This window comes from Grus americana, chromosome 4, assembly GCF_028858705.1.
Source record: "Grus americana isolate bGruAme1 chromosome 4, bGruAme1.mat, whole genome shotgun sequence".
Classification (NCBI taxonomy): domain Eukaryota; kingdom Metazoa; phylum Chordata; class Aves; order Gruiformes; family Gruidae; genus Grus; species Grus americana.
In genome coordinates this window covers 43,573,159-43,597,980 of record NC_072855.1, presented here as the reverse complement: position 1 = coordinate 43,597,980, position 24,822 = coordinate 43,573,159, and the positions used below count along the sequence as shown (strand labels likewise).

At 38.7% G+C, this 24,822-nt stretch overlaps 2 protein-coding genes across 7 annotated transcripts in view; both read left to right on the top strand.

Moving 5' to 3' along the window:
* Nucleotides 1-12,685, top strand: part of KLHL2 (kelch like family member 2) — a 60,817-nt gene extending 48,132 nt beyond the window's left edge. Inside the window, exons 7-15 of one of the 5 annotated variants that reach the window (XM_054823996.1) lie at nt 1,024-1,140; nt 2,178-2,327; nt 3,191-3,308; nt 3,961-4,158; nt 4,917-5,018; nt 5,957-6,085; nt 10,465-10,569; nt 10,737-10,880; nt 11,525-12,685. In XM_054823996.1, the coding sequence (XP_054679971.1) occupies nt 1,024-1,140; nt 2,178-2,327; nt 3,191-3,308; nt 3,961-4,158; nt 4,917-5,018; nt 5,957-6,085; nt 10,465-10,569; nt 10,737-10,880; nt 11,525-11,553 (1,092 nt within the window). In that variant the 3' untranslated portion in view covers nt 11,554-12,685. Of the gene's footprint in view, nt 1-1,023; nt 1,141-2,177; nt 2,328-3,190; nt 3,309-3,960; nt 4,159-4,916; nt 5,019-5,956; nt 6,086-6,654; nt 9,556-10,428; nt 10,570-10,736; nt 10,881-11,524 lie in introns of those variants that run through there. The other 4 variants (XM_054823995.1, XM_054823994.1, XM_054823997.1 and 1 more) reach the window with 4 other exon arrangements.
* A 1,093-nt stretch (nt 12,686-13,778) lies between these two features.
* On the top strand, nt 13,779-22,540 carry MSMO1 (methylsterol monooxygenase 1). 2 transcript variants are annotated; one of them, XM_054823999.1, is made up of 7 exons: nt 13,779-13,935; nt 14,225-14,314; nt 15,613-15,921; nt 16,967-17,115; nt 18,005-18,131; nt 19,892-20,046; nt 21,562-22,540. In XM_054823999.1, exons 3-7 carry the CDS (start codon nt 15,667-15,669, stop codon nt 21,767-21,769), a joined length of 894 nt encoding a protein of 297 aa, XP_054679974.1. In that variant the 5' UTR covers nt 13,779-13,935; nt 14,225-14,314; nt 15,613-15,666; the 3' UTR covers nt 21,770-22,540. The 2 variants fall into 2 exon arrangements, with proteins under 2 accessions (XP_054679974.1, XP_054679975.1); XM_054824000.1 differs by lacking the exon at nt 14,225-14,314 and having other exon boundaries at nt 13,842-13,935.
* Nucleotides 22,541-24,822: the final 2,282 nt, after the last annotated feature.

Below are 24,822 nucleotides of genomic sequence, written 5' to 3'. Positions count from 1 at the left end.
TCCCACAAAGGTATTAAAACTCTGTATGTATGTGTGGGCTGTATAGCCTACCTGAACAAATTTGGGTTGCAGAGGAGATGGGTAGGTAGCTTGGTATAACCAAACTTGAGTTGAAATGTGTGTTGGCTCACCTTTAGCTAGATCTCATTCTTTTAAAGCCATTTTTTGAACCTCTGTGATCTTCAGTGGGCCCAGTGCATCTCTTTCAGCTTCTAATGGGTTTAAGGCTGTAGATGTATTCATTTTGAGCTTTTGAATCCAGTTGCGATCAATTTGAAATATGTTGGGTTTTTGTTTTTTTCCCAAGGAGCATACAGTTGTACTAACACCTCTGTTGACATGAGGCTAAATTGTATTCAACAGCATGTTTGAATACTGATTTGTATGGTTAGGTAGTCTTTTGTGTTAAAACCTTTTTTAAAACTTTGATTCTAAGAACTATCGGCTTAAACTGCAACTAGTGAAGTCATGTTGCTGTTCCTATAATACCCTGAAGGTCCGGATCTATCGCTTTGATACATGTGATGCTGCTTCTGTGGAGTATAATTAAGGTTTTAATGCTCTAGTGTATGATAAGCTGCTATGCAATAGAGGAGAAACTAGGCTTGGGATTGCTTTTCCTAGTAGGACTAGGTGATAAGTCATTTGAATGATGATGTGGCAGCTTGATTCTCCGAGAAAGGAAGAAAAGTGTGAGGATTGTAATATCGTTGCTGCTGTGTTGTTTGTTCACCTGGTTTTATTGGTTTTTCAGCATCAATGAAATTACAGTGTGCGTTTTGTCAATGTAGCACAGCTATCCTTGAAACACCAGTAGAGAAGTGATATAAAAAGAGACTGGCTAATGCATCTTCAGAATTTTGTAGTGGATAAATATGGAAATAATGGGAGCTGTAACTGCTGTTGTCTTTTCTTATGCTAGGAATTTTAGTATAAGCAAAAGCTATTTTTGGAGGCACACCGATATTTTCATACTTACGAACTTATAAGTGAAGGGACTCGCATTTGTTTGTTTTCTGGAAGGTATTTGAAGCAGTGATAGCGTGGGTAAACCATGACAAAGATGTAAGGCAGGAGCTAATGGCACGCCTGATGGAGCATGTTCGGCTGCCTTTGCTTTCCCGGGAATATTTAGTTCAGGTAAGCAAAAAAGGAATACTAATTCTTCTGCACGTGAGCTTTTCTGTTTATTTTTTTAATGCGAAATGGATAATTTTAAATTTAAACAAAAGTGTAATGTAGTGTGTTGTGGATTGTAAAATTAAACAGTTGCCACCACATACGCATGTGCATATGTGCATATGCACGCAGAGTCCAAAGAGGGATTGACACATAAAGGATGACATCTGTAAGTAATTTATCAGTTTGGCTGACTACTTGTCATACCACACTAGTAATCTGAATGATGTAATTCACTGAGATTAGGTTAGCTTTCATTTGTAATACAATCTTTGATACAAGACTTATTTTCATAAGTAAATTTTCAACTTCAGAATCGTATCAATTGTTTAAGTTGATTAGGAATTAATGACAAAGGAAACATTCCTTTACCTGCTTCAGATACAATATTTTTTTTCAAATTTTACAAGATCATTTTGAATATTTGGCCTCAGGACAAATACTTAAGATTAAAAATATGAATTTGCTATTAACATTGGTTAGCAGCTGTAGTAGTAGGTTGGTAGGTGTTCAGAAATTCTGTTTTTGTGATACGAGTTCCCTCCACTTTGTGTGGGTTGTTTTGGGTTGGTGGGGTGTTTTTTTGTTTTGGTTTGGTTTTTTGGGGTTTTTGCTGTTGTGTTTTTTATTGTTGTGGGGTGGCTTGCTAGTTTCTTAAATGAGTCTCCACTAGTTCCCCCCCCCCCCCCCCTTAGTGTTCTGTAGTCTTTGTATTTGAAAAGTCAAGAAATGTGCCTGATTGTAAGAAAAATTATTTACCTTGCCTAACATTGTTCCACTTACTAATTGAGAATCGGCATCTGATTTTTTTTTCCTTTTAATGACTGCATATTGCCATCACATAAATTTGTCTCTAACTGTGGTTAAATGACAATCTAAAAAATCAGATTAATCTGCATTTGAGTGATATAACACAGACTTTATTACACTTCAGATTGTGATTTGTGTTTTACTTCCTTAACATGCTTAGACCTTGTTAAACTTCTATTAATAAACAGAGAGTTGAAGAGGAAATATTGGTTAAGAACAGCAGTGCTTGTAAAGATTACCTCATTGAAGCTATGAAGTATCACTTGCTGCCAACTGAGCAACGAGCACTGATGAAAAGCACTCGAACAAAATTGAGAACGCCTGCTAGCCTTCCAAAAGTAAGACCTTTATTTTTCCAATGTACTTATTTCTTCAAACTCCATTTTAAAAGATTTCACGAGAGCATGACCATCACTTGGGCTATACAAAAATTTTTTTGTACCAGAATTATTTATCACAAAAATATAACAAGTGATTAGCTTTACACTCCGTACTACTTATGAGATAGATGTTTCAGTCTCCTACCTACACATGCCGCTACCACTACCTGCCCTCCCAATAAATATTTTTTAGTAAGTGCTTCAGCATTTGAGAAATATACAATTATGGGGAAATAAGCCTGTTTTTAAAAACAAAAACAAAAACCTCAACAAAATAAAGACTGAAGCTTCTGAGTTCAGGCATTTTATTCAATTTTTACTTAAATATTGCCTTTCATTTATTTTAGGAGAAAATAAAACAAGCATTAGATATCATCTTCCCAAAGTAAAGTACTAATATGGCAACTGCAGTAATGGAATAGGAGATACCATTCAGCAGGTTTAGCACATTTCTCAAAGGAACCAGCTAAGGCTGTTCTGTGATGGATGGTCACAGTTCCATTGAACTTCATCTCCTACCTGAAGTCAGAGTAGGATGTGAAGATACAGCAGGATCTGCCTCGTTCACGGGAGCTCTACATAGATTCTAATTGCTTCCTGCTTTTCTACATCAGATATTTCCTTGGACACAATAATTACAAATTGCATGTGCTTTTAAAAATTGAATTTTGCCTAGCTTGCAAGACTCGCATTTCTTATTTAGCAGAACCATGCTTTAATTATTTCTTGTACAGAAGTTTGCTTTATTTTTTAATACTTTTCTTGATTTTTCAGGTGCTCTCATCTATGCAAATAACTAACAAATATTATCTCCCTTTTAGTTGATGATGGTAGTTGGAGGACAGGCACCAAAGGCAATTCGCAGTGTTGAATGCTATGATTTTAAAGAAGAACGCTGGCATCAAGTCGCTGAATTGCCTTCCAGAAGATGTAGAGCGGGTAAATGATGCCTAATTTTTTGTTATGGTTGGTAATGTTTCAGAATTTAGGCGTCTGTATAAAGCATCATATGTTCTTTGAAACAGTACTTAAGATATTTATCTGAGAAGGGCTAAGCCTTGACTTCAGTGATCATCCTTAAAATTTGAATTACTTGCTAATCTGGAACAATACAAGTTTGATAACTTGAGCTTAATTTGTGCTTTTGGTTTGTAATCTCTAGAATAAACTGCTTTTGGTTTGTAATCTCTAGAATAAACTGATTTATTACCTCCCATAGATACAGAGGATAAATACATTTAAATATTAATGCATTATAACAATGAGTAATTTTACTATTAAAATACCGTATTATTAAATGAGATGAAGGAATGTGAAGAAGTGACCAACTGATGCTAAAAATGTGAAAATGTGATCTTAAAGCAGCTATCTTAGCAAGAAGAAATTCAGCAAGCATGATATTCAGAAATGTGAGCTATTAGTAACAAAAAGCATCAGAATTTCTAGTGCTTAATCTGAATGTCAAAAGCCTGATAGTGTAGTGAGTACTGTAAATTGTATCAAGTATCTGCATACTTAAGGCAGTACGGAATAAAATTAATTGACAAGGAGACCAAACTGCTCATCTTTCCTCCTCGTTTCCCTGCTCTAGGAATGGTGTACATGGGAGGCATGGTTTATGCTGTTGGTGGTTTCAATGGTTCTTTGAGAGTTCGCACGGTAGATTCCTATGATCCAGTGAAGGACCAGTGGACAAGTGTTGCTAATATGCAAGACAGGAGAAGCACACTGGGAGCAGCTGTATTAAATGGCCTTCTTTATGCTGTGGGAGGATTTGATGGGAGTACAGGTATATTTGCCTTTATACACCACTGATTAGTTTTGATGACTCTTGACATAATGGTATCAAATTTGAATGTCTCTTTCCTGGTAGCTGTGATGAAACCAAGCATGAGGGTAGCCTGGCACCTTGTGGTGCGGGATCTGCTTTAGTGGTAACTGAACAGTGGGCTCTTTGCTCCTGTCTAAGAGTTCAGGCTTAACAACTAGTGAATCTTTCACAAGTTCCCTTTCAGCATTCCTTCTATAGTCTGAGTCCTTGACTCATGGAAGATGTGAGCAGAAAAATTACCTGGTCTCTTTTGTCCTGTTTGCATATGAAATATACCTCTGCATTTTCATGTAGTATAGATAGGATTACAGACAGCTTTCTCTGACCTGTGGGAGGGCTTTGGACATACACTGTTCATTCTCTTCACAGATGCATTTGTGCAGAGATGATCCTTTTCTTTAGTAACTATTACAGAAGCATATGTAGGAGAGAGCACTGTGACTCAATTAAAAAGAAAGAAAAGAAATGAAATGAAATCCAGGGAAGAATTTTTCCGAGTTCCACAAAAGCTTTTATCACTTTGCCCATTTTCAGATACCGAGAATGGGTTGACTATAATTAGCTATCTAAAGGACATCAGTTGTGCCTTTTGCACAGTAATTAACAGTCCTTAAAATGAAATAATTTGAATTTTCAGATATGAAGAATTTTCCAGAAGGTAGACAGTATGTTGCACCTAGATTTATAGAGAAAATAATGTTATATTGTCTTCATAGGTTTATCATCAGTCGAAGTTTACAACTTAAAGACTAATGAGTGGTTTCACGTAGCTCCAATGAACACAAGAAGAAGTAGTGTTGGCGTAGGTGTTGTTGGAGGTAAGTTGGCAAATGATATTAAAAAGAGAAAGGGAATGCAATCATTTACCCTACTACATTTTCTCACTTTTGAAAACATACTTCAGATTTATGTTTTTGATCAACCCTGTAATTCAAATAGTATGAACAACACATAATCATTCTACTTGGTTTTGACCAGCTTTTAGCATAGTAGTTTTAAATTTTTTTCAGAGCTTCAACTGTGCCTGAGGCCGACTGAGGAAAAGTTCACTAAGCGTGCATGCTCTAGGTTACACATGTCAGCAAAGCCAGAGAGCCTGATTACTACAGTGATGACCTTATAAATTGATTTTCAGTGATGTAGCACTGCAGTATTGTCAACTCTGTTATCTGTGGCTGACTTTGGTGGTTGCATGCTGGGGATGATCTCAAGGACAGTGCCAGGAAAACTGCTGACTTTCGAGTCAGCTTGGTGGTGAATAGCCTGGATGTTGCTTGCACAATGCAGACCTGGGCTGGCTCTTAAAACAGTTTTAGGTGTGCGTTTTAACTGCATAGGAACCACCGCTGTTTCTGATCTGAAAATGCAGACTATACAAGTAATTTTCATCTGAATTCTTGATGTTTCTAGGAAGCCAGTTTGCAAGCTTCTGATGTTGGACATGCTTGAATTAGCTTGCTTTTGAACAATTCTTAATTAAAACCAGAGGAAAGTACCTTTGTATTTCAGCTAGGCAGTTTAGAATCTTTCAGCTCACATCGTTCCTGTTAAGATACTGGTTGCCTTTTACTTCCTAAAAATGACAAGAACTATAGCGTGCTATCTTAAACCATTACAAAATAGAAGCTCAATAACTGATTGCCGACAGGTACTGATTAGTAGCTAATTCAGAGAATGACGACTTCCCCTCAGCCTGTGTACCAATATAGTCTGTGTGCATTAGAAATTTATTGGTTTCTGTTGGTTACCCTTCTAGGTAAACTGTATGCCGTTGGTGGCTACGATGGGGCGTCACGTCAGTGCCTTAGTTCAGTAGAATGCTATGATGCCAATACAAACGAGTGGACCTATGTTGCAGAAATGAGCACTAGACGGAGTGGAGCAGGTGAGTGGACAAGAATCAGCTATCCTTGTAAAACTGAAACAAATTTGTGGGTTTAAAATGTATCTAAAAATATAAAAGGTAAGCTAAAGTCTGAGTCTGATGGAATGTGTTAGTCTTAGATGGCTGATATATCGCAGGTTATAAATACAAAACTGTCCTACAGAGTGAGATTCAGTCTGTTAATAGTAAATACCTTTCCTTGCTTTTTCATCTTTTCATATTCCTCTTCTTTCCATAACTTCTGATGTTTTTAACATACAGCCTAATATGCATGGATTGTGTCAAATAATTTAGTATCACCTAAATACTGAAGTATCAAAATCTAGATGGCCAGGATGAAAAAAGTCATTTCCTCAAAGATGTCTCTTTGCCAGTATAGGGCTGATTTTTTTTTTATAGTGTTTTCAGGTTGACTTTACATGTGAACTGTGACTAGATTTCCACCTCTCTAGAGGACTTGTTCTGCATTTTGATTCACTGCAGGAAATTTTGTCTTTATTCATTCTTAAGTTTGTATTACTGGTTTCATCCTATTACTTCCACTTATGTACCCTTTGTTTCATCTTCAGTAATTCTTCTCATCACCTGGTGTTTACATCCTTTGGATATGTATAGGCTACTACATGTTATCCTTCCTTATCGTTTAGCCAAGGTATATCCATTTATTTCTTTATAATCTTAAAAATCCCTTCTTTATTTTTTCGTGGATTCTTTTTCCCTTCTTGCGATTCTGAGTTATGTATATTTCTCTTTAAAGACATCAAAAGTGCCTTGTGGTATTCTACTTTTGTTTAATGAAATGATGCTTCCGCAGCTCCAAACTGACTTTAGCATTTTCATTATCTATTTATATTATGGACTCAAATCTCATTTGCTGTTCACTGTCCTCTATTTGTCTTTTGGTATTTCAGGTTTTTTCAACTCGCAGAAGTTGTTTTATTTCTCTAGATGTGTTCCCATGGACTTTTTCAAGTCAAATTGCATGATATTATTTTTCTACGTTTATTTTTTTAGTTAAGTCACTTTTTTGCCAAGTACTCAATGGTGCTTTTTAGCAACACCCTTCAAATATCTACTGGTGATTGCATTAATGTGCTTCATAATTGGAAGAGATGTTGCTACAAATAAAATTGGATGGACTTTTAGTATGCTCAGGAGATGATCAATAGTTATCCCAACTTTCCATCTTGCCTTCCATTATTCTTTATTAACTCTGAACAGTTTTTAATCTGTATAATGACGTTTAAGTCCAAATTATTTTAAAAGAAATAGATAACAGTATTAAAATCATTACTAAAATTAAGATATTTAGTTTGTGATACTTCCATTCTACCATTACAAAATCAGCAAGCTGATATGTCTCTTACTGCTAAAAGTAATGTTTTGATTGTGTTTCTAAACTAAAACCATGACATTAATGAAGGAAACACAATGCACTGTATCTCAAGAAAATGGTTGTCTTGTGAAACTTCTAGTTATTCAGTCTGTGCATCTTGGAAGGAAATTCTGAGTTAAAAACTGGCCAGAGTTGCAGTAAGGGTACTGTTAAATACTCTTGTGTAATATTGGCAAGTTTTGAGGAAAATATTTATATAAAATGGGCACATTATAAGTATCATGATAAAGACAAATAGTGTTGGTGGGTTGTGACAAAGCTTCATTTTGCAATCTGCCTGCACACCCATTTTATCTCAGCATTTATTTTTTTTTTAAATAGCCTGGTTTTGCAAACTATCATTGTGCTTGTAGCTTATTTATACACTAGATATTTTCAGATATCTTTTTTAAAATGTTGAATTATTTCTATGACTCTGAAATTTAGTGCCTTAGATACACTAATTACTGGGATCTTTCTGCCCCTCTCCTCCCTCCCCTTGTCCCAGAGTTCAGGAACCGTGTTTACTTAACTCTCTGCTGCTTTTACCTTGTCCTCTGATTAAAAAAAAAAAAAAAAAAAAAAAAGGAAAAGTAAATGTAGTCAGTTATTTCAGATTCATATAACTGAGTAAAATAATCAACATTCCTCTGTGTCACCTTTAAATACATGAAAAATTATATTTGTGCATGGAGGGGAGGAGTGGGTGGTAATGTGAGAATCATGACTATTGATTGAGCTTGGCTGTAGTGGCCAAATATCCAAAACCACCAGAACTGTTTCGACTGGTGATCGGGTCTGGTGGTGTTATGGGTGCTAACTAAAGAAAATTTTGTTCCTGTATTAAACCTTTGGATCTCTGTCATCTCAAAGAACTTAAGCCCTTCTTTTCTGTTCCTACTGCTTCAGAGGTTAACCCTCTGTTACTCTTCTCTAGTACCAACTGCTTCTCAGTTATCAATACGGGGACAGATCTGTTTCCAGCAGCATATTGGGATGAGGAACTTCAGATCCAGATATAGGCCATTTGGGAGGGATGAGAGATAAGAGACAGGGTCCTGAAAAATGGGCAGGGAAGAAAAATAACAAAGAAAGGAGAACTCAGAAGACGGCAACAAGAGGATACAGACGGAAGGAGCAAGAAATAAGGTAGGACTTGGAAACTGGGTGTGGGATTAAGGGAACATGAAGCACCAAAGAGGAACGGAGGACACTATTAAAAATAAGGATCTGTCAAAGAAAAAATGGCAATGTAGCAGAGGGAAACCTCTACACACTGGATAGGAAGGTTGGTAACTATACAGAAAGCCTGGGGTGGGTTTATTTCACATCACATTTTTAAACTAAAAATCTCAGCCCTTCTTCTAGCTCTGTAATGTTTAATGCTGCGAAAGATGAATGTTGTATTATCCTCCCTAATATAGTGTGATCAGAGCAGGAGAAAGAAAAGCTGTCACACTATACTGTGACATGATAGCTAGAAATAATAGCAATAAAAGAGGAATTAAATTAACTGAGAAGGATATCAGGAAATTTAGTAGTGAATATCACTGATAAAACATTAGATAGCATGATTTATAAAGCAGTGTCCTATTAAGAAGCTATTTTTCAGATTTGCAGTACCAATTAACTCTTCCATGTTTCCTTCACTCTTCCTTTAATTATTAAAATGTGTCTTTTTAATAAGAAAATGTAGTTATTTCAGCAGGAGTCATTTCTCTCCCCGTATAGGAATGGCTCTTACATACCATATTAGTGATATGTTTTCAAAGATATTTCACCTGGCTATTAAGGTCTCAGGGTTTGTGGGTTGTTTTAACCCAGCATATTTTTTTTTTCTCTGAAGGACTTAACTGATATTTTGCATTCATATTTGCTGTTTCCCTTTATTAAAGATTTTAAGCTGTGCCCTTTTCAGAACTATTTCAGAACCCTTTAAGAACTATGTTTGCAAATCTGTATTTCAGCTTTGAGTTTCATAATCTTATATGTGACATATAGTAGATTTCCCAATGTACTTTCACAGTAGTGTTTTCTTCAGTTGTCTTTATGGTCCATCACTCACAAGTTTTAATGCAAAAAACCCCCCCAAAAACCAAAAAACAAACACCAAAAAACCCCAAAATAAACCCTACACTTCTGAAATCTATGATATTTGGGTTCTAATAGTGCATTATAAAGTGAGGAATAAACAAACAGGGCTTCCTTTCTGCTTCGCCTATTACCATCTTTTCAATATATGCAGCCTGATTAGCAAGTAGACATAGACTAGCTTTATTTATTCTTTCATCCCAAGCTTACAGGTTGATAAACTTTTGTTGTGAAGGAGACCCTAGGGAGTAAAGGAGACCCTTTAATATCCTTTTGGATATTTTGATAACTGAAGCTTGGTTCAAGGAGCCATGGTGTTCTCCTCCAAATTCTGGAGGAAGAAGGTGCTCACTAACTGTTTACTTTTGTTTCATGTCTATGTATACAAGGTATTCAGACACTTAATTGGAAACATCCCTATTGTATAATGTCTATCCATTCAGCTTTTATCCTCGGTACTGCACAGTTTTTACTTTCTAAAAATTCACTTACGCTTTATCATCTTGTCAGATTTCTGTTATGCTGGCTGAGCATACTGTCTCATTTACTGTCACTTCTAATTACTCCTAAATTTCAACAACCCTCATTTTCCTGCGCATCACTTTTCGTCCAAAATTTTCTAAACCTTCTGTTGCAGAACAGCTCTGGTCTTTGTATGCTGCAATATGGTAGATTGGCATGCAAGACATTTTATCTTTGTCTTGCTGTAGTTACTGTCTTTTTGCTTTAGTGCATCCTGACCCAACTGTTTTCTGAAATTGTTCCTAACGTTGACTGGATGAAGGATTTATGTTAGTGGACATAATATTTGTTGTTTCTCCTTTGTATTGGTCAAACCATTCTCTGGTTAATTTTGAGTATTTTCATATATTCACAGGTGTTGGTGTGTTAAACAATTTATTGTATGCAGTAGGTGGTCATGATGGTCCTTTGGTAAGAAAAAGCGTGGAAGTGTTTGATCCTCTTGCCAGTACATGGAAGCAGGTTGCAGACATGAACATGTGCAGAAGGAATGCAGGTATACCCAACAATTACTTTAAAATACTGGTAATGCTATTTGGTGTAAATGGCATGTTTCTGGATTTCTGCTGCTTTCATGATGTTGCAGAATAGAAACCATGCTTTTTGTGGGGTGAACAAGCCAATTGCTAATTTTCACATTGGTTTCCTGTCTTTTTTTTTTAGGTGTTTGTGCTGTAAATGGTCTCTTGTATGTAGTTGGAGGAGATGATGGTTCCTGTAATTTATCAACAGTGGAATATTATAATCCAACAACTGATAAATGGACAGTTGTGTCATCTTGTATGAGTACAGGAAGAAGCTATGCAGGTAATGTGTATAGATATTTAACAGACTTTTTCCAGTGTAACAGCTAGGATTAGAAATTTGACAAAGCATCCAAACAAAGTCCTGTCTAAGGTAAAACCTAAGATACTAGAATAGTTATGAAGAAGCTGAAGGTATTTTTTTGAATGATGACTTCAAACAATTACTCACTACAAGGAAAAACATGGTATTAAACTGTACTCAAAGGGGGATTTGGCATGTAAGTGGTGAGTCAGAAAGATATTTGTGGTATGACCAGTCCTTTTTTTAACAAGATATTTGTGTCTCCATCTACGGGGGTCCAATTCTGAAGAAGTGTTTTTTTATTTGATATTTAGAAAACGAGCTGTTTCTAGAATCTTTTCCTTCAGTAACTGCAGTTTCTCAAATGAGTTACATGAATGTTAAGGATATATTTCACTGATAACGAAATTAAACTTGAGTAATGGCAATTTTTTTTCAAGTCACAAACTTTCAGAACTTTGCACTGATCCAGACATCTTTGTCAGAGAGAAGTTAGGGAAAATATGAACGCTGGTGCACAGGCTTTTGATGTTATAGTACTTGCAAAATATTATATTAAAACCTGCTTTTCATATTCTTGATATCTTTTTTTAAATACTATCTGCCTTTTTTCCTCGCTCTAGGTGTTACAGTTATTGACAAACCATTATGATCAGTAAAGGGATTTTCAACTTGAATATGCACTAGAAGCAGTCTTCAAGTGTATTTGAAGTGACTGAGTATCTAAGCACTTCTCTACTTGTAGCTGCACCTTGAGTCACAGTGGAAGATGTGACTGTCTACAATTACAGATGACAGATGATGAAGATTACTCTAGGTAGAAGCAATGCGTAGGATTATTCTGCAGTTGAGCAGAAGCTGATTGAATTTTTGAAGTCTAGTGGACCATTTCTTTTTTATTGCAAGGTCTTAAAAAAAAAAGAAGCCACTTTCATAAGGACTGACTTATGTCAGTCATGACTGAGAAATGGATTGTCAGTGAAGAATGGTGTGTATTCTGGTGAAAGTAAATTTTTGTCTTATTTTTTCCAGAGACTAATAAATATATTTAAAGAAATGAACCGTCAGTCTTCATAGTAGGTATTGAATCCCACCTCAGTAATTCAAGCTGGCATGGGGTAAATGTTTCCTTTTATAAAACTTTTGTTACATAACTATAATATGTGCATATATGTTTGTGTGAGCATAAGTTGCTTTCTATTGAAATACTTCAAAACCTGATTTTACTATTTATAATTTGGCACAGTACTTTGAATATGCCAGTACTATGTTGTAAAACAGAGTTGTATTTTTTGATATGTAACTGCTTAACACTACTAATTCTGACTGAAGGAGAGATCAGAGATGGTATAACACTTCTTGAACAGGTGTAATTTCAAGATCTTTTTAATAAAAATGTTGTCTGTACTTACGATTTTTTTTCTGTTCCATTTTGGTCACATTTAGATGTTACTTCTTTCTTACCTTTTTATCCAAAAGGTGATTTGGCATGAAAATAAGTGAAAATTTATAATGAATGTATGAAATTGCGTTGAACTTGCATGGTACTAAGGCCTCTTTATGCGTGTAACCTTAGCTTCTGTTAGCTAGTATCTGAATATACTGTATGTGGCCAGGCTTATAAAGCAGCTCATTTTTATTCGTTCTTTGATGGCCTCCTTTTAACATGACCAAAGTTATTGTCATATTTGAGACATTTTCTTCAAATAAAAGTTTGTATATTGTTTCCTAATGCCAACAAGTCGCTTAAAACTTGTGTTTCTCAATACAAGTCTCAAACCAAATAATCTTTACATCAGTGAAGAGATTTTTTTTGGGGGGGAGTGGGGGTGGAAGCTGGTGTTCTAAAGATCTGAATACAAGCAAATTGAAAAGAATTACTAAGGTTTAGGAACTGGTCATGTAAATATCACTGGTTTGCTGCAGGTTTTCAGTTAGTTAAGGTAGTGGCCACCTCTAAGTTTCACTGGAACTATCTGAGCTGTGAAATTAGTACGATGGTTGAGAATACAATAATTTTTTTGGCAGATGCAGAAATTAAATGGATGATTGCATTGTACTGTTGATACCGTATGATACGGTGTGGCTTGGGGTTGCGGGGCTCATTAGAAACATTTTATTTGAATTGTACGTTTGTATTATCTGTAGAATTTTACCGGCATGATACCAAACTCAATGAATGGGGTTCTAGTCCATTCCTACTATGCTCTACCCTTGTATTTCAATCCTTTTATGTACTTCGGGAAGGAAGGCTGTGCGTAGGCACACGGACACACCACCCATGCCCTGCCGCCGCAGGCAGCGCGGGAACGGCCGAGGCTGCGTGCACAAAGGCAAACAAACAAACAAAACAAAACAAAACAAAAAAGGAAAAAAAGAAGATAATGAGTCCGACCGTAGCCCCACCCTGCCCTGCCGATCTTGTACAAGAGCCAACGCCGCTTTAAACGAAGCGTCAGGAGCAGCGCGGATGGAAGTAACGGGCAGCGAGTCTCCCTCGTATCCGCCGCCACCCCCTCCCGTGGGCCGCGCTCCGATTCCCCTCCTCCTCCCACTGTAGTATTCCGCGGCAGCTTCTGCAGCCCGCCACGCCCGGGTGGGCCCTGTGGGGACTGGGGGCGGGGGCCCCGCCGGCGCTCCCCGGGCAGCGGCCCCGCGCAACGGCCCCGAGGCGAAGGAAGGGCCGCGCCCGCTTCCGGCTGACCCCGCCCACCTCTGCCCACCTGAGGTACCGGTCTCCTCCTCATCACGTCTTTGACGTCACCCGGACTCCCTCCCGCCTCATTGGCCGCGCGCTGAAGTCTCACTATCCTCACTCCACCCCTTCAGCCAATCGGTGCGCGGGATTCGCAGCTCCGTCCCGGCCCTCCTCACGCCTGACTCTCCGCCGCGGCCGCCAGCCAGCCAATGGGCGCCGCGCCGGGAGTTGCGGGGCGGCCAATGGGAGGGCGCACTTGAAGCGCCGGCGGCCCCGGAGGTTGTTATTGCTGTGACGGGCGCTGCTGCCGCCGCTGTCGCCGCTGCTGTCATCCAGGTGAGGGGGCGCGCGGGATCCGCCGCTGGGGCGGGTGGAGGGCGGGGGAAGGCGGGCGGTCGGTCGGTCGGTTCGCGGCCTGACTCGGGGGTGCCGGTGCTGGTGCCGGGGTGCGGGCGCCCAGCCGGCTGGGCGGCTCCTCCCGGTGGCACCCTCATACCGCGGCGGCGCGGAGGGCCGGCTGTGCGCGGCTGCCGCCGGCCGGGCCTCTCCCCTGGGCATTCCTCTCGTCGCCGTCATCGCCCCGCGCGTGGGCGGCGAGTGCCAAGGTCTGCCCGCTTCCTCGCAGGGTCCTCGCACGGGTGGGACGGGACGGGACCGGACAAGCCTGATCCGGGCGCAGCTTCGCCTCTGGTCTCTCGACTGCTTTTTCGGGAGGGTAAGTAGCCTCGCGTGCCCACCGGTTGAAGAGCTGGCGTTGTAAGCTTCCTCGGCATCTGCTATGGTGCGTTTACCATTAATAAAATGGTACCTGCTATGATGTATTGGACGTTAGTAAGAAACGGTAGTGTCTTGATGCTGTTGCTAAGAAAGAAAAAGGATAGGTAATGTCGTTAGATACCCAGTTTTTGGTGCGTTATGTACGTTGGGCCTAGTCTGAGCTCATCAGCTGGGGGCTCACCAGCATCCTCTGGCCTGTGAATTCCACACGTGCTTTAGAGTGGAAGATGAAGCCATTGGAGGGCCTCCAGAGGAGGGCCACAGAAGTGATCAGAGGGCATGCTGGTTATGGAGGGAGTCTGAGAGAGTTGGGGTTGTTCAGTCTGGAGAAGAGAAGGCTGCAGGGACGCCTTACTGTAGCCTTTCAGTATATAAAGGGGACTTATAGGAAAGATGGAGAAAGACGTTTTGCCAAGGCCTGCAGCGACAAGACAAGGAGCAACAGTTTTAAACTAAAGAAAGGGTAGGTTTAGATTGGACATACGGATGACATTTTCTCTGATGGTGGCGAGGCACTGGAACAGGTTGCCCAGAGAGGTTGTGGAGGCCCCCTCCCTGGAAGTGTTCAAGGCCAGGTTGGATGGGGCTTTGGACAACCTGGTCTAGTGGAGGGTGTCCCTGCCTATGGCAGAGGGGTTGGAACTAGATGATCTTTAAGGTCCCTTCCAACCCAAACCAACAAGCAGCCCACTCTGTGGAAATGGCAGAAGTTCAGGGCACCTGTGGATACGCTGCCTCTATGCTTTTGGGAGCTGTGATGAAAACTCCCTTACTTATAGGAAGGTGGATTGCCTCAAGCCAGCTGCAGTCTAAAGGTAATCTGCTGTGTTGATGTAGTTCATGTGGGTTCTGGCTCACAGCTATGAGAAGGGTGAGGCTGGATAATCAAGAGATCCTGGTTAGTTTAATTTCTAGATATGGTTTGGGCCTTTCTGTGAACTTGTAGTACAGAATACAATTATCCTGCAAAAGACTTGAAATAAAATCGAGTAAAAATTAATATTTCTTTATCCTTTTGCTCCCTTGACCTTATCTCAAAACTGAAGAGCTGATTGCTTCTCAAATTGGTTTGCCTCTCAAACCAATCTTTTACACTATTCTGTAGAAAGCAAATTTGTTTTTCTCTTCCCTGTTTTTACTTTAAAACTAGGTAACAACTAAGATAAGTAATAAGGGTTTTTTTCCTGAAGATTAACTGCTGTTTATTCTTTTTTTTTTTCCCCTCAAAATTTGCAGGTTAGTTATAGACAACTGTAGAAGAACTGATTTGTGATGCTTTATGTTTGAACAATGGCAATGAACGACAGCGTTAATATCTTGAACTCTGCTTATCTGGCGGTGGAATACATAGACTCTTTCTTGCCTGACAATCCCTTGCAGCAACCTTTTAAAAATGCCTGGAATTACATGCTGGATAACTACACAAAGTTCCAGATTGCAACTTGGGGATCTCTTATAGTTCACGAAGTTTCATATTTCTTGCTCTGTGTACCTGGATTTGTCTTCCAGTTTATACCGTACATGCAAAAGTATAAAATTCAGCAGGTAAGACAAAGTTGTGAACTGCATGCTTCCTGATTTGTCTTTGAATGTGTGAAGTAGAATGTGTAACTATAGTAGCCTAGTTTCCAATTTATATGACCCCATTTCCTCTATCACTGTGGACATCCTGGAAGCGACAGAAAAATTTCAGTGTGCGTGAGGAGAGAAAGAGAAGTGGATTTTGGGGAAGGAGTTATTTCTGAGGGATGTATCCTTTCCACCATGGTAGTTTAGGGAGAAAAGGGTATGCCGATCTCTACGTTAGCAAAGTTAAATTTTCTCCATGTGAGTTTATATATCATCAGGGGAAGGTATAGTAGAATCACAGTATCTTGTGGTAGAGGTGTGTCTTATTATGAAAGAATTATGTGGTCTGCTTATTTAATAAGTTTCTCCTTGAAGTATCTCTATGCACACCTTCTTGAAAGGATTTTTGAAGTATTTCAACGATGGAGAAAGCCTGGGATGGACTGCACACTCCTAATTGGTAACATCCAGTATTTAAAGACAATTGTTTTCTCCCAGTTCCTTGTAATAGGAATTAGAAATTAATAATACCAGCTTCTGAAATTTCTACACTAATTGGTAAAACATCTCCCTGCAAAAACTGGATGTTTTCAAGACAACTTATTTCTTGGCAGTCTCCTATCTTCAGCTTCTCCCTGTACTATTTTAGCTATGAGAATGCATTCAGTGGTGTGAAGAAGAAAAGCAAAATTAGATTTGTGTTAAAGTGACGAATACAAAATGTTCCTGCTAATTACAAGCACTGAAATAACAAGAATAGTTTGTGGTGACTGGCAAAGACAACTTCTCTTAAGAGAGTCTTACTTTAAATTTTACAGAAAGCTAGCTTAAAAAAAAAAACATTTTGATGAAGCTGAATCCAATCCCATGTAATTTATATTGCCTGAGTTAATTTGTATTATTGGAGGACCTGCTATTTGTCTTCCAATGTGAAATGAAACTGCTTCTGAGGTAATTTTTGTAGCACTTTGGTTAGGTGCAAGACAAGTATGTAACACTGATTCTTTTTTCTGCTTCTTAGGATAAACCAGAGACATGGGAAAAGCAGTGGAAGTGTTTCAAAACACTCCTCTTCAATCACTTTTTCATTCAGCTTCCTCTGATTTGTGGCACCTATTACTTCACAGAGTATTTTAACATCCCGTATGAATGGGAAGAGATGCCCAAATGGTAGGTAGATTTTTCTCGTAGGTTGATGCTGAGTTCCATACAGTTGGAGGCAGAATATTTAACAAATAGTACTGTCAACAGTAATTCACAATAATTCTTTGGTGATGTAAACTCTGTTAATTTTGCTTCTGATGATGCTTAACTTATGTAAAATTTAATTATAACTTTCTAGATTTTTTTTTTTTTTTTAAATGGCCTCAAACTGTTCTGGTACTTGGAAGAAGGGGGATTAGAATGGAGTTTATAACACAAAGAAAGATTCATGATGGCATGGCTTAAACATTGGACTTTGTGGGGGTTTTTTAGCCAACATTTTTTGATTCTTCCTAAATGTTTCTTCCCTACATCTTGTTTTTTATCATAGCAGCAGTGTGTTCCTCAAGGGAGATAATGTACCACCTGCTTCACATTCTCCTTTTTTGCACTAAACTGGTATACTTTTAAACAAAACTGAATTAGTTACAAATGCTGCCTCCTCCCCCAGCCCCCCGCCCTGATAGCTGTTCTTTGCAACAGAAGTTCATCTTTCTTGGAAAGCTATTTTCCATCTGGTTTAGATAGCTGATATGCTCTATATTGTTATATCTAGGTCTTACACAGCCTGTGGGTGTTCTCTGTCGGCTGCGTGTGTAACATTCAAATGACAGCTTGTTATACTGCATGCTAACTCACTGCAGCATATCAACAGATGAGTTGAAAAGCACAATAACCCTTCTACCTGGTAATTAATATTTTTAGTATGTTAAAAAGGTAGTGTCAATGCACTGTTATTCAGTCAGTAATACACATAAACCTTTCCCACCCTTACTAGCATATAAACTATTTTCTCTTTCAAGATTGTGCATCTGCTAGTATATTCTATAACTAATAGCTCTTTTGCTTTTTAAAGGTATGTTCTGGTTGCCCAGTGTTTTGGATGTGCAGTGATTGAGGATGCCTGGCACTATTTCCTGCACAGATTGCTGCATCACAAGAGAATATACAAGTATATCCATAAGGTTCACCATGAGTTTGTTGTATGTATTCCTTGATTATTTTTTAATAATTTTTAGTAGATGTGGTTTCATACATCTAATTTAAAAGCCTTATTTGAAAGACTTGAGAATTTTGCAGGTCCCTCTGACAGTGAGATAGGTGTCTTTTCTTGAGCTCTTTGTCAAGAACAGTCATCCGTTTTGTTTCTGAAAACATCTCCTGTAGTTTTATTTCATTTAATGGGAATGAAAGATCGCATTCAACTCTTGCTGAAGTCTGATCGTATCTATTGAGCTAGGTGAAGCAGGCTTTTAAAAGTGTATTTATATGTCTGATTGTTAGGGGAGGGGAAAAAGGTAAGTTTCTGATTTTGATTGTCAGTTCACCACTACCTAGGGTGTTACCCAGAGCATAGTAATCCCCAGAACACGATCCAGACAGGCGGCTCCTGCACGGTCTGGGTGTGCGCATCATATGTGCAGCGTACATGATTCCTGGCAGGATTGTAGCTTTGGATAGGGGCCTCTGGAAGCAGTATAGCCAGTTGCGTGATACTGCAGTACTGACATGTTTTGGGTGGTTCTGCATTTAGCGGTGTTGGAGCTGACATTCAGCGCAAGGTAATGAGCCATGCTGGACTGGAGGTGGCACTGTTCTGAGCCAGGCAGGGTCCAGCCGTGCTCACACCTGACTGTTACTATTGCTGTGTTGAGATGGCACTGCCTCTGGATCACAGAAATCAGTGCCGCTGTGTTTGTCTGCTGCTGTGTTTCAGTGTATGACCTAATCTGTGCCTAAGGTAAACTGCAAGCTGCTGGGTCAGGGGTGGTTTATGCAGGCTGCCGAAAATAAGAGAAGCTTGGTATTGATTGATGCCTGTGTATGTACCTACATCTGCAGCAGCAGCTGCTGTTTTCCTCTTGCTCTTGGCAGCCCTTCAGGGCTCTAGCAGGAGCAGCTTCTGGCCATTATTCTTGAGAGTGGTTAGCAGTTCACACGGAAGTGATCTGTAGGCTGACGGCTGTTTAACTAAAAACTTCCCCTGATAATAAAAGGTGATGATTTTAAAATCATCCTTAAGCCGAAGTGGACCTTATTTTTTTTCTGCTAATCAGACTTATAACCTTCAGCATTAGGTTAATTTTTTTTTTAAATTCTGCTCTTTGTATGGTGTTCTACTTCTGAAAACTCTCTATGGAATATCTTTTTTGGTAAACCAAATGTAGGAATGACTGGTGTGTGTATGTATGTAAAGGAAAGAAAATGTTTTATTTCAGTCTCAAAATAACGTTTGAATGGTACGAATTTGTTTTAAACAATTGTCAAAAGATGAGGGGTTTTTATTTTTTTATTATTTTTAAAATAAATTTGTTAGCGAATCCTGATTCTGAGAATATTTTGGCTTCCTTTTTTCTTCTGCTTCCAAGACTGGATGTATAGCAAAGCTGATAGGAGCTTGCCAAACACTTTAATATTCCTGAAATAATGCTTTGGCCTAGGGTAACGGTAAGCCTAAATAAAAGTTTTCAGCTCTTCAACTAGTAGTGAAGTGTTTGGAATCACTAATGGAACGATAATCCTTATGACCTTGGAATACTGTTTTCTGTTTGCCCAGTGAGGAGCTGAACACCTGTGTTAAGGCCATTGCTCAGTCAGACTATTTCCTTTACCCACAACATCATTCCGTTTGTCCTATTGTAGCCTTGTGGGAAGGGGAGAGCACCACAAAATGGGGATTCTGATTTGGGGGTATATAAAATTGAAAATAATTACTGTTTTCCTGCCTGTTATATCTTTCTAGTCTCCATTTGGAATGCAAGCAGAATATGCACATCCTCTGGAAACACTTATCCTTGGAACTGGCTTTTTTATTGGAATTGTTGTTTTCTGTAACCATGTGATTCTTCTGTGGGCATGGGTGATATGTCGCTTGATGGAAACCATTGATGTACACAGGTGAAATCCTCGTTGCTTTTTAATAATTGCTTTTTCTCATCTCACTCAGTCTGTCTCAAACTTACCTGTCTCTTTCACTGAGACTTACTGTTTATTTTGCACTGAAATGCTTTTAAGTGTCTTACAAAGAGTGACACAACCTGAACAGTTATCACTGTTTTCTGTTTTGAGGTAGCGTTAATAGCAAATCTTGCTGATTAAAAGAGTGTAGACTATCAGCTAGAGCATCTCAGGGAGGGTTTTGGAAGCTAGGTCCCTCATTAGGATGTCTGGCTCTTGATATTTGGTGTGCAGGTGACCTTATGCATATTAGAACACCAAAAATCAATTACAAAAAGCGATATTCCAGCCAAGAGTTCTTTCTATTTAATACTTTGTCAGACAGTTTTCCTGGACAAGAGAAGCTTCAGGCTGTACAACCACTGACTGTCTTTAAAATACATACACAAATTGCTTTTGTCTATTTATTGTAGAGAAAAGGACAAGACTTCTTGTCTCTGTAGTAAAACTGACTACTTTCAAATTTGGCTCCAAAATGCCTCTGCAAATCCCAGTAGGTTTAGTTGGGTTCATCTGCAAATGAATGACCTTTTCTTTCCTGTGTTCAAGAGGAAGGGGACAGTTGGAGTTCATGTTTGAAATGCTGGCATTACAGTTGACTGTATATCTGTAAATATATTATGAAGCGTATAATGTCTTATTGTAAGCTGAATGCCAAGTGTTTTAATAGAACATGAGCTACTAATGAACTCATCGTACAAATCATTGAGGGTTTAGTTACATATTACTTGTAGACTGAGAAATGTATGTTGTGATATATCATAAAGTAATTGATGCAAAATATGAATCTCCTTTGATGATTACAATTTTAGTTTGTTGTCTATATGAGGTGTTAATAACACGTTACCTTGCGCTCTCCCCACTAGGTGGTGGTAAGATGCTTTCCAGTACTACTAAGCAAAAGAGTTGAAATCCCTCTGAAGCGAACTGTGCTGGTTTTAATATTACTTTAATCGTATATTTTGAATTTTAAACATTTGAAGAACTTGCAGTAAGCCGAGTAAGAGTAAAAATACTACAATTGTAGTTGATTTGAGATGCTGTTTGATGAGCAGCTGAGTTAACATTCATAGGTCATCACTAAAAGATTGTGTTATTTCCTGTTCCTCCTTCCTAACATCACTCTTGAGTCAGTTAAAGTCACTAAGCCAGCAGGAGGTCGGCCACTGTGATTTTTTTTTAGGTGACTTAAATGTTTTTGTATTGCCTAGTAAACTGCGCCGAAAAGGTCAGCAAGTGCCAAAGCCATTCTGGGATAGTTTACAGAAGCATTTGGCTAGGATACGAGAGATCTCGTTTTCCTGTTAAGCCAGTGCAACAGTGATTACTCCAAGGCCTTATAATACCAAAAAAATCTTATTTTGTAAAAATGACAAGTTAGTGTCTATGTTTTGTGGTTTATATCTGGAAAAAATCCTTACTATATTTGCTTTTTTTTTTTCCCCTCCCCTGTAGTGGCTATGATGTTCCACTGAACCCTCTTCATTTGGTACCTTTCTACGCTGGGGCCCGTTTTCATGATTTCCATCACATGAACTTTATTGGCAATTACGCTTCAACCTTCACGTGGTGGGACAGAATCTTTGGTACAGACTCTCAATTCATTGCCTATAAAGAAAAAGAGAAGAAGCAACAACTCATAACGAAGAAGAAGGCTAACTAAATTTCCAGTGTAAAAATTCTGATGCTAATACTGGTAGTCAACTTTTGCTTTTCTGTAAAGCAAAATAGTGATTGGGTGTTAAGCATAGATCTTGTTCCTTGGCTACTAAGTGGTAGGGAAAAATGGCTAATTACACTGCAGTATCTTCCTAATGGGAATGCTTTCTATTTTATATGTAAGTACTGCATATATTTTAACTACAGATTTAAAGATGATGCAAAAATCCTGAGATGAGTTGTGTCTATCCTTTCTTTTTTGAAAAAACAAAAAAAAATAATTCAATTTTATCTTTAATGTTGCCAACTTTGGATCCAGGTAGAATTATATATGCACACTGAAATTGGACTTAGTTTTTTAAAATATATATTCTTAAATTTGTAGTATCAAATAGCAGAACATATTAACTGGTATCAGCACTGTATTATTTAAATATTGGGTAAAAGTTGCTTAAAACCAAAACATCTGTTAATAAGAAGCTTGGACAAGCCTTTTGCACGCTGGATAATGCGAACTGTTAGTAACAGAATACCTGGCTAAATGAGAGTTAGCAGAGACATTCCTGATCTAGATTTATTATGTTATTTTAGATTACAGGTCAAAAGAATAGAAGTTTTTCTTTGAAGAAACTGTTTTTTTGCTGCTCTTTTGAAGTTGGTCTGTCAGTGTACTTAGCATTTACATTACATTCTTCTCTGTGTGTTGTAATTTGCTGAACTGACTTGTTGCTATATTTGCACTTGTGACTGATGAAATAAATGTGGTTTGGTTTGATGTGTGTATTACACCTTTCATATGTTTTTTCAATACAAACTTGTGATAAAAACATGTAGGAGATAGAGTCTTACTCTGTTCATCTCTCTGATGAAGACGCGTTGTTTCTGGTAGTATGGTCTACAACAGTTCCATCTGTAAACTACTTACAGAGACGGCAGTAAGAAATGGAAATGGAGAACATCTTGTAAATTCTGCTGGCTTGTGTTCTGAAGGACTTGGATATATAGCTACTCAGTGTAGCGACAACTTTTGGGCCAAGTGCGTTCTCAAGGTAAGCTGCAGCTTTCACTAACTGGAATCTCAAAATCTACTGGTTGAGTTGTACTAGTAACAGAAGCAGTAGTCTAATACTGTTGAATCTACTCTAAACATTTGTCTCTTGCACAGGAAATAACAGTGGAAGTATTTAAGAAGGGCTTAAGCCCTTACAAAGATCTTGCACTTTGTATTTTAATGTCAGCTGCTCTGCAGAATTCACATATCACTTCATCTGCCCTGTAAGTCCTTTAGAGGTGCTTACAGTGTTTTCCTTACTCAGGACCACCTGAATTTTCCTGCTGCTTCACATGCAGTCTGGTGTAATCCTCAGAAGAGGCACTCCTGTGGAAGTGCAGATGAGATCAGGCTTCTAACAAAAAATCAAGGTGTTAATGACATTCAGAGCGATTCAAGTATTACTTGAGGAATCTGAACCACTCCCACATCTCTTCTGCATGTGTTTTGTAGAAACTTTTACTTCTCTCTCTGCATGCCTGTTGAAATTCAGTGTTCTTCCTCTTCCCCCTTCCCTCTAAAAGGATGTAAAAATACTTGACTGTGGCAGGCGAATGGAGGCTGAAATCCCTGTATTGTTTGGTTTTTAGCAGGGATTGGTACTTAAGACTTCCTGAATCCATATGCACTGCCAGCCTGAGCTCTGCATGGTGGAAGCGACCTCTTTAACCAGATTTCAGATGGCCATTATCCTCTTTGCTTTGTCAGCTCCCACTCATCCTGCAGCTGCAGCTATACATAGCTTTGTTTTACTGAACCCCTAGCCTAAAAATACAAGGAGCTTTCAGTGCTCCAGATTTTCCCTGTGTGCGTGATTGTATTCACTGGTTCTCAGCCCACTGGCTCGTGCCTGTGCGCGCACTGTCACAAAATCACGCACAACTGTGAGCCAATTGCTTAAATCCTCCAGTAAAGGTATTTGTAAAAGCTTGGTGTCCCCAGCTATTGGAGAGCTCCTCAGAGCACTGAAAGGTTGGTAGGATGACTTACAAAGTTATGACGTATATTCCGTCTTTCAGAGGTTTTGAAAATAAGAATGTAATTTTAACACATCACTCAATGCCATCCTTTTGGGTAGTGTGCATGGGATTATTTTTTTTTTGTTCTTTGTTCATGACTCAAATCCTTATTTTTCTGACACCCTTTGCTATTTCAGTTTTTTGGGTTATTTTATGTACATCCTTAGTGTACAATGCGATCACATCACTTTTGATCCTCTATCTTTAACAAACCCCTAGAGAATTTTGCAAGCTGGACTTTATAAATTTATTTTTTTCTGAGAAAAGGTGCCCACTGGGCCTGTCTCAACACAGGAACCTGCGTTTGAAAACCACAGAGTTGTTTTGCTGCAGGACGCAGGCAGACCTGCGTTTTACCACCACCCCACCACCTTTTCAAATGCAAAACCTTGTATTTCATGGTGGACTTGGCAGTGCTGGGTTAACAGTTGGACTGATGATCTCAAAGGTCTTTTCCAGCCAAAATGATTCTATGATTTATTACTGAACACGATGCTGGGTAGTAAATGACCTACCTCATTACTATATATCTTTTATGCATATCAAGAACTGTGTTAGGCAATTACATTTCTGAGGTTTTAGGCCTTTATTAAGTAAGACTTCACATTTATTATTTTTCCATATTTAGTGAAACAGTCTGTAGAGTATGTGTAGTTCTGAAAACTAGGAGGGTTTTGTGCAATAGAAAAAAATGAGAGCAGCATACTGATGAGAGCTTTGGGCTCTTCACAAGGCACAACCAAACCTTACGCAATCTGTTGTCCTTTATCCTCTTTAGCAAGGAGACAGATCTAACACTTAAAAATGGTAGGATGGAGGACTAAGTGGGATAGCAACATTTTCTACAACTTAATCTTTTCCTGAAAGTCCAGTTCAGTTTAAGTAAGGCTCATCTTTGGGAAATAATCGTTGTCATGTCCTAATGTTAAGTCTTATAAAAGTGATGAATTAATTTCTTGGGTTTTGTGTCAAAAAACCATGGAAACT

Coding starts and splice junctions, on each gene's coding strand:
- MSMO1 (XM_054823999.1), top strand. CDS start 15,667: ATGGCAATGAACGACAGCGTTAATATCTTGAACTCTGCTTATCTGGCG. Junction 15,922..16,966: donor AAAAGTATAAAATTCAGCAG/GTAAGACAAAGT, acceptor TCTGCTTCTTAG/GATAAACCAGAGACATGGGA. Junction 20,047..21,561: donor GAAACCATTGATGTACACAG/GTGAAATCCTCG, acceptor CCTCCCCTGTAG/TGGCTATGATGTTCCACTGA.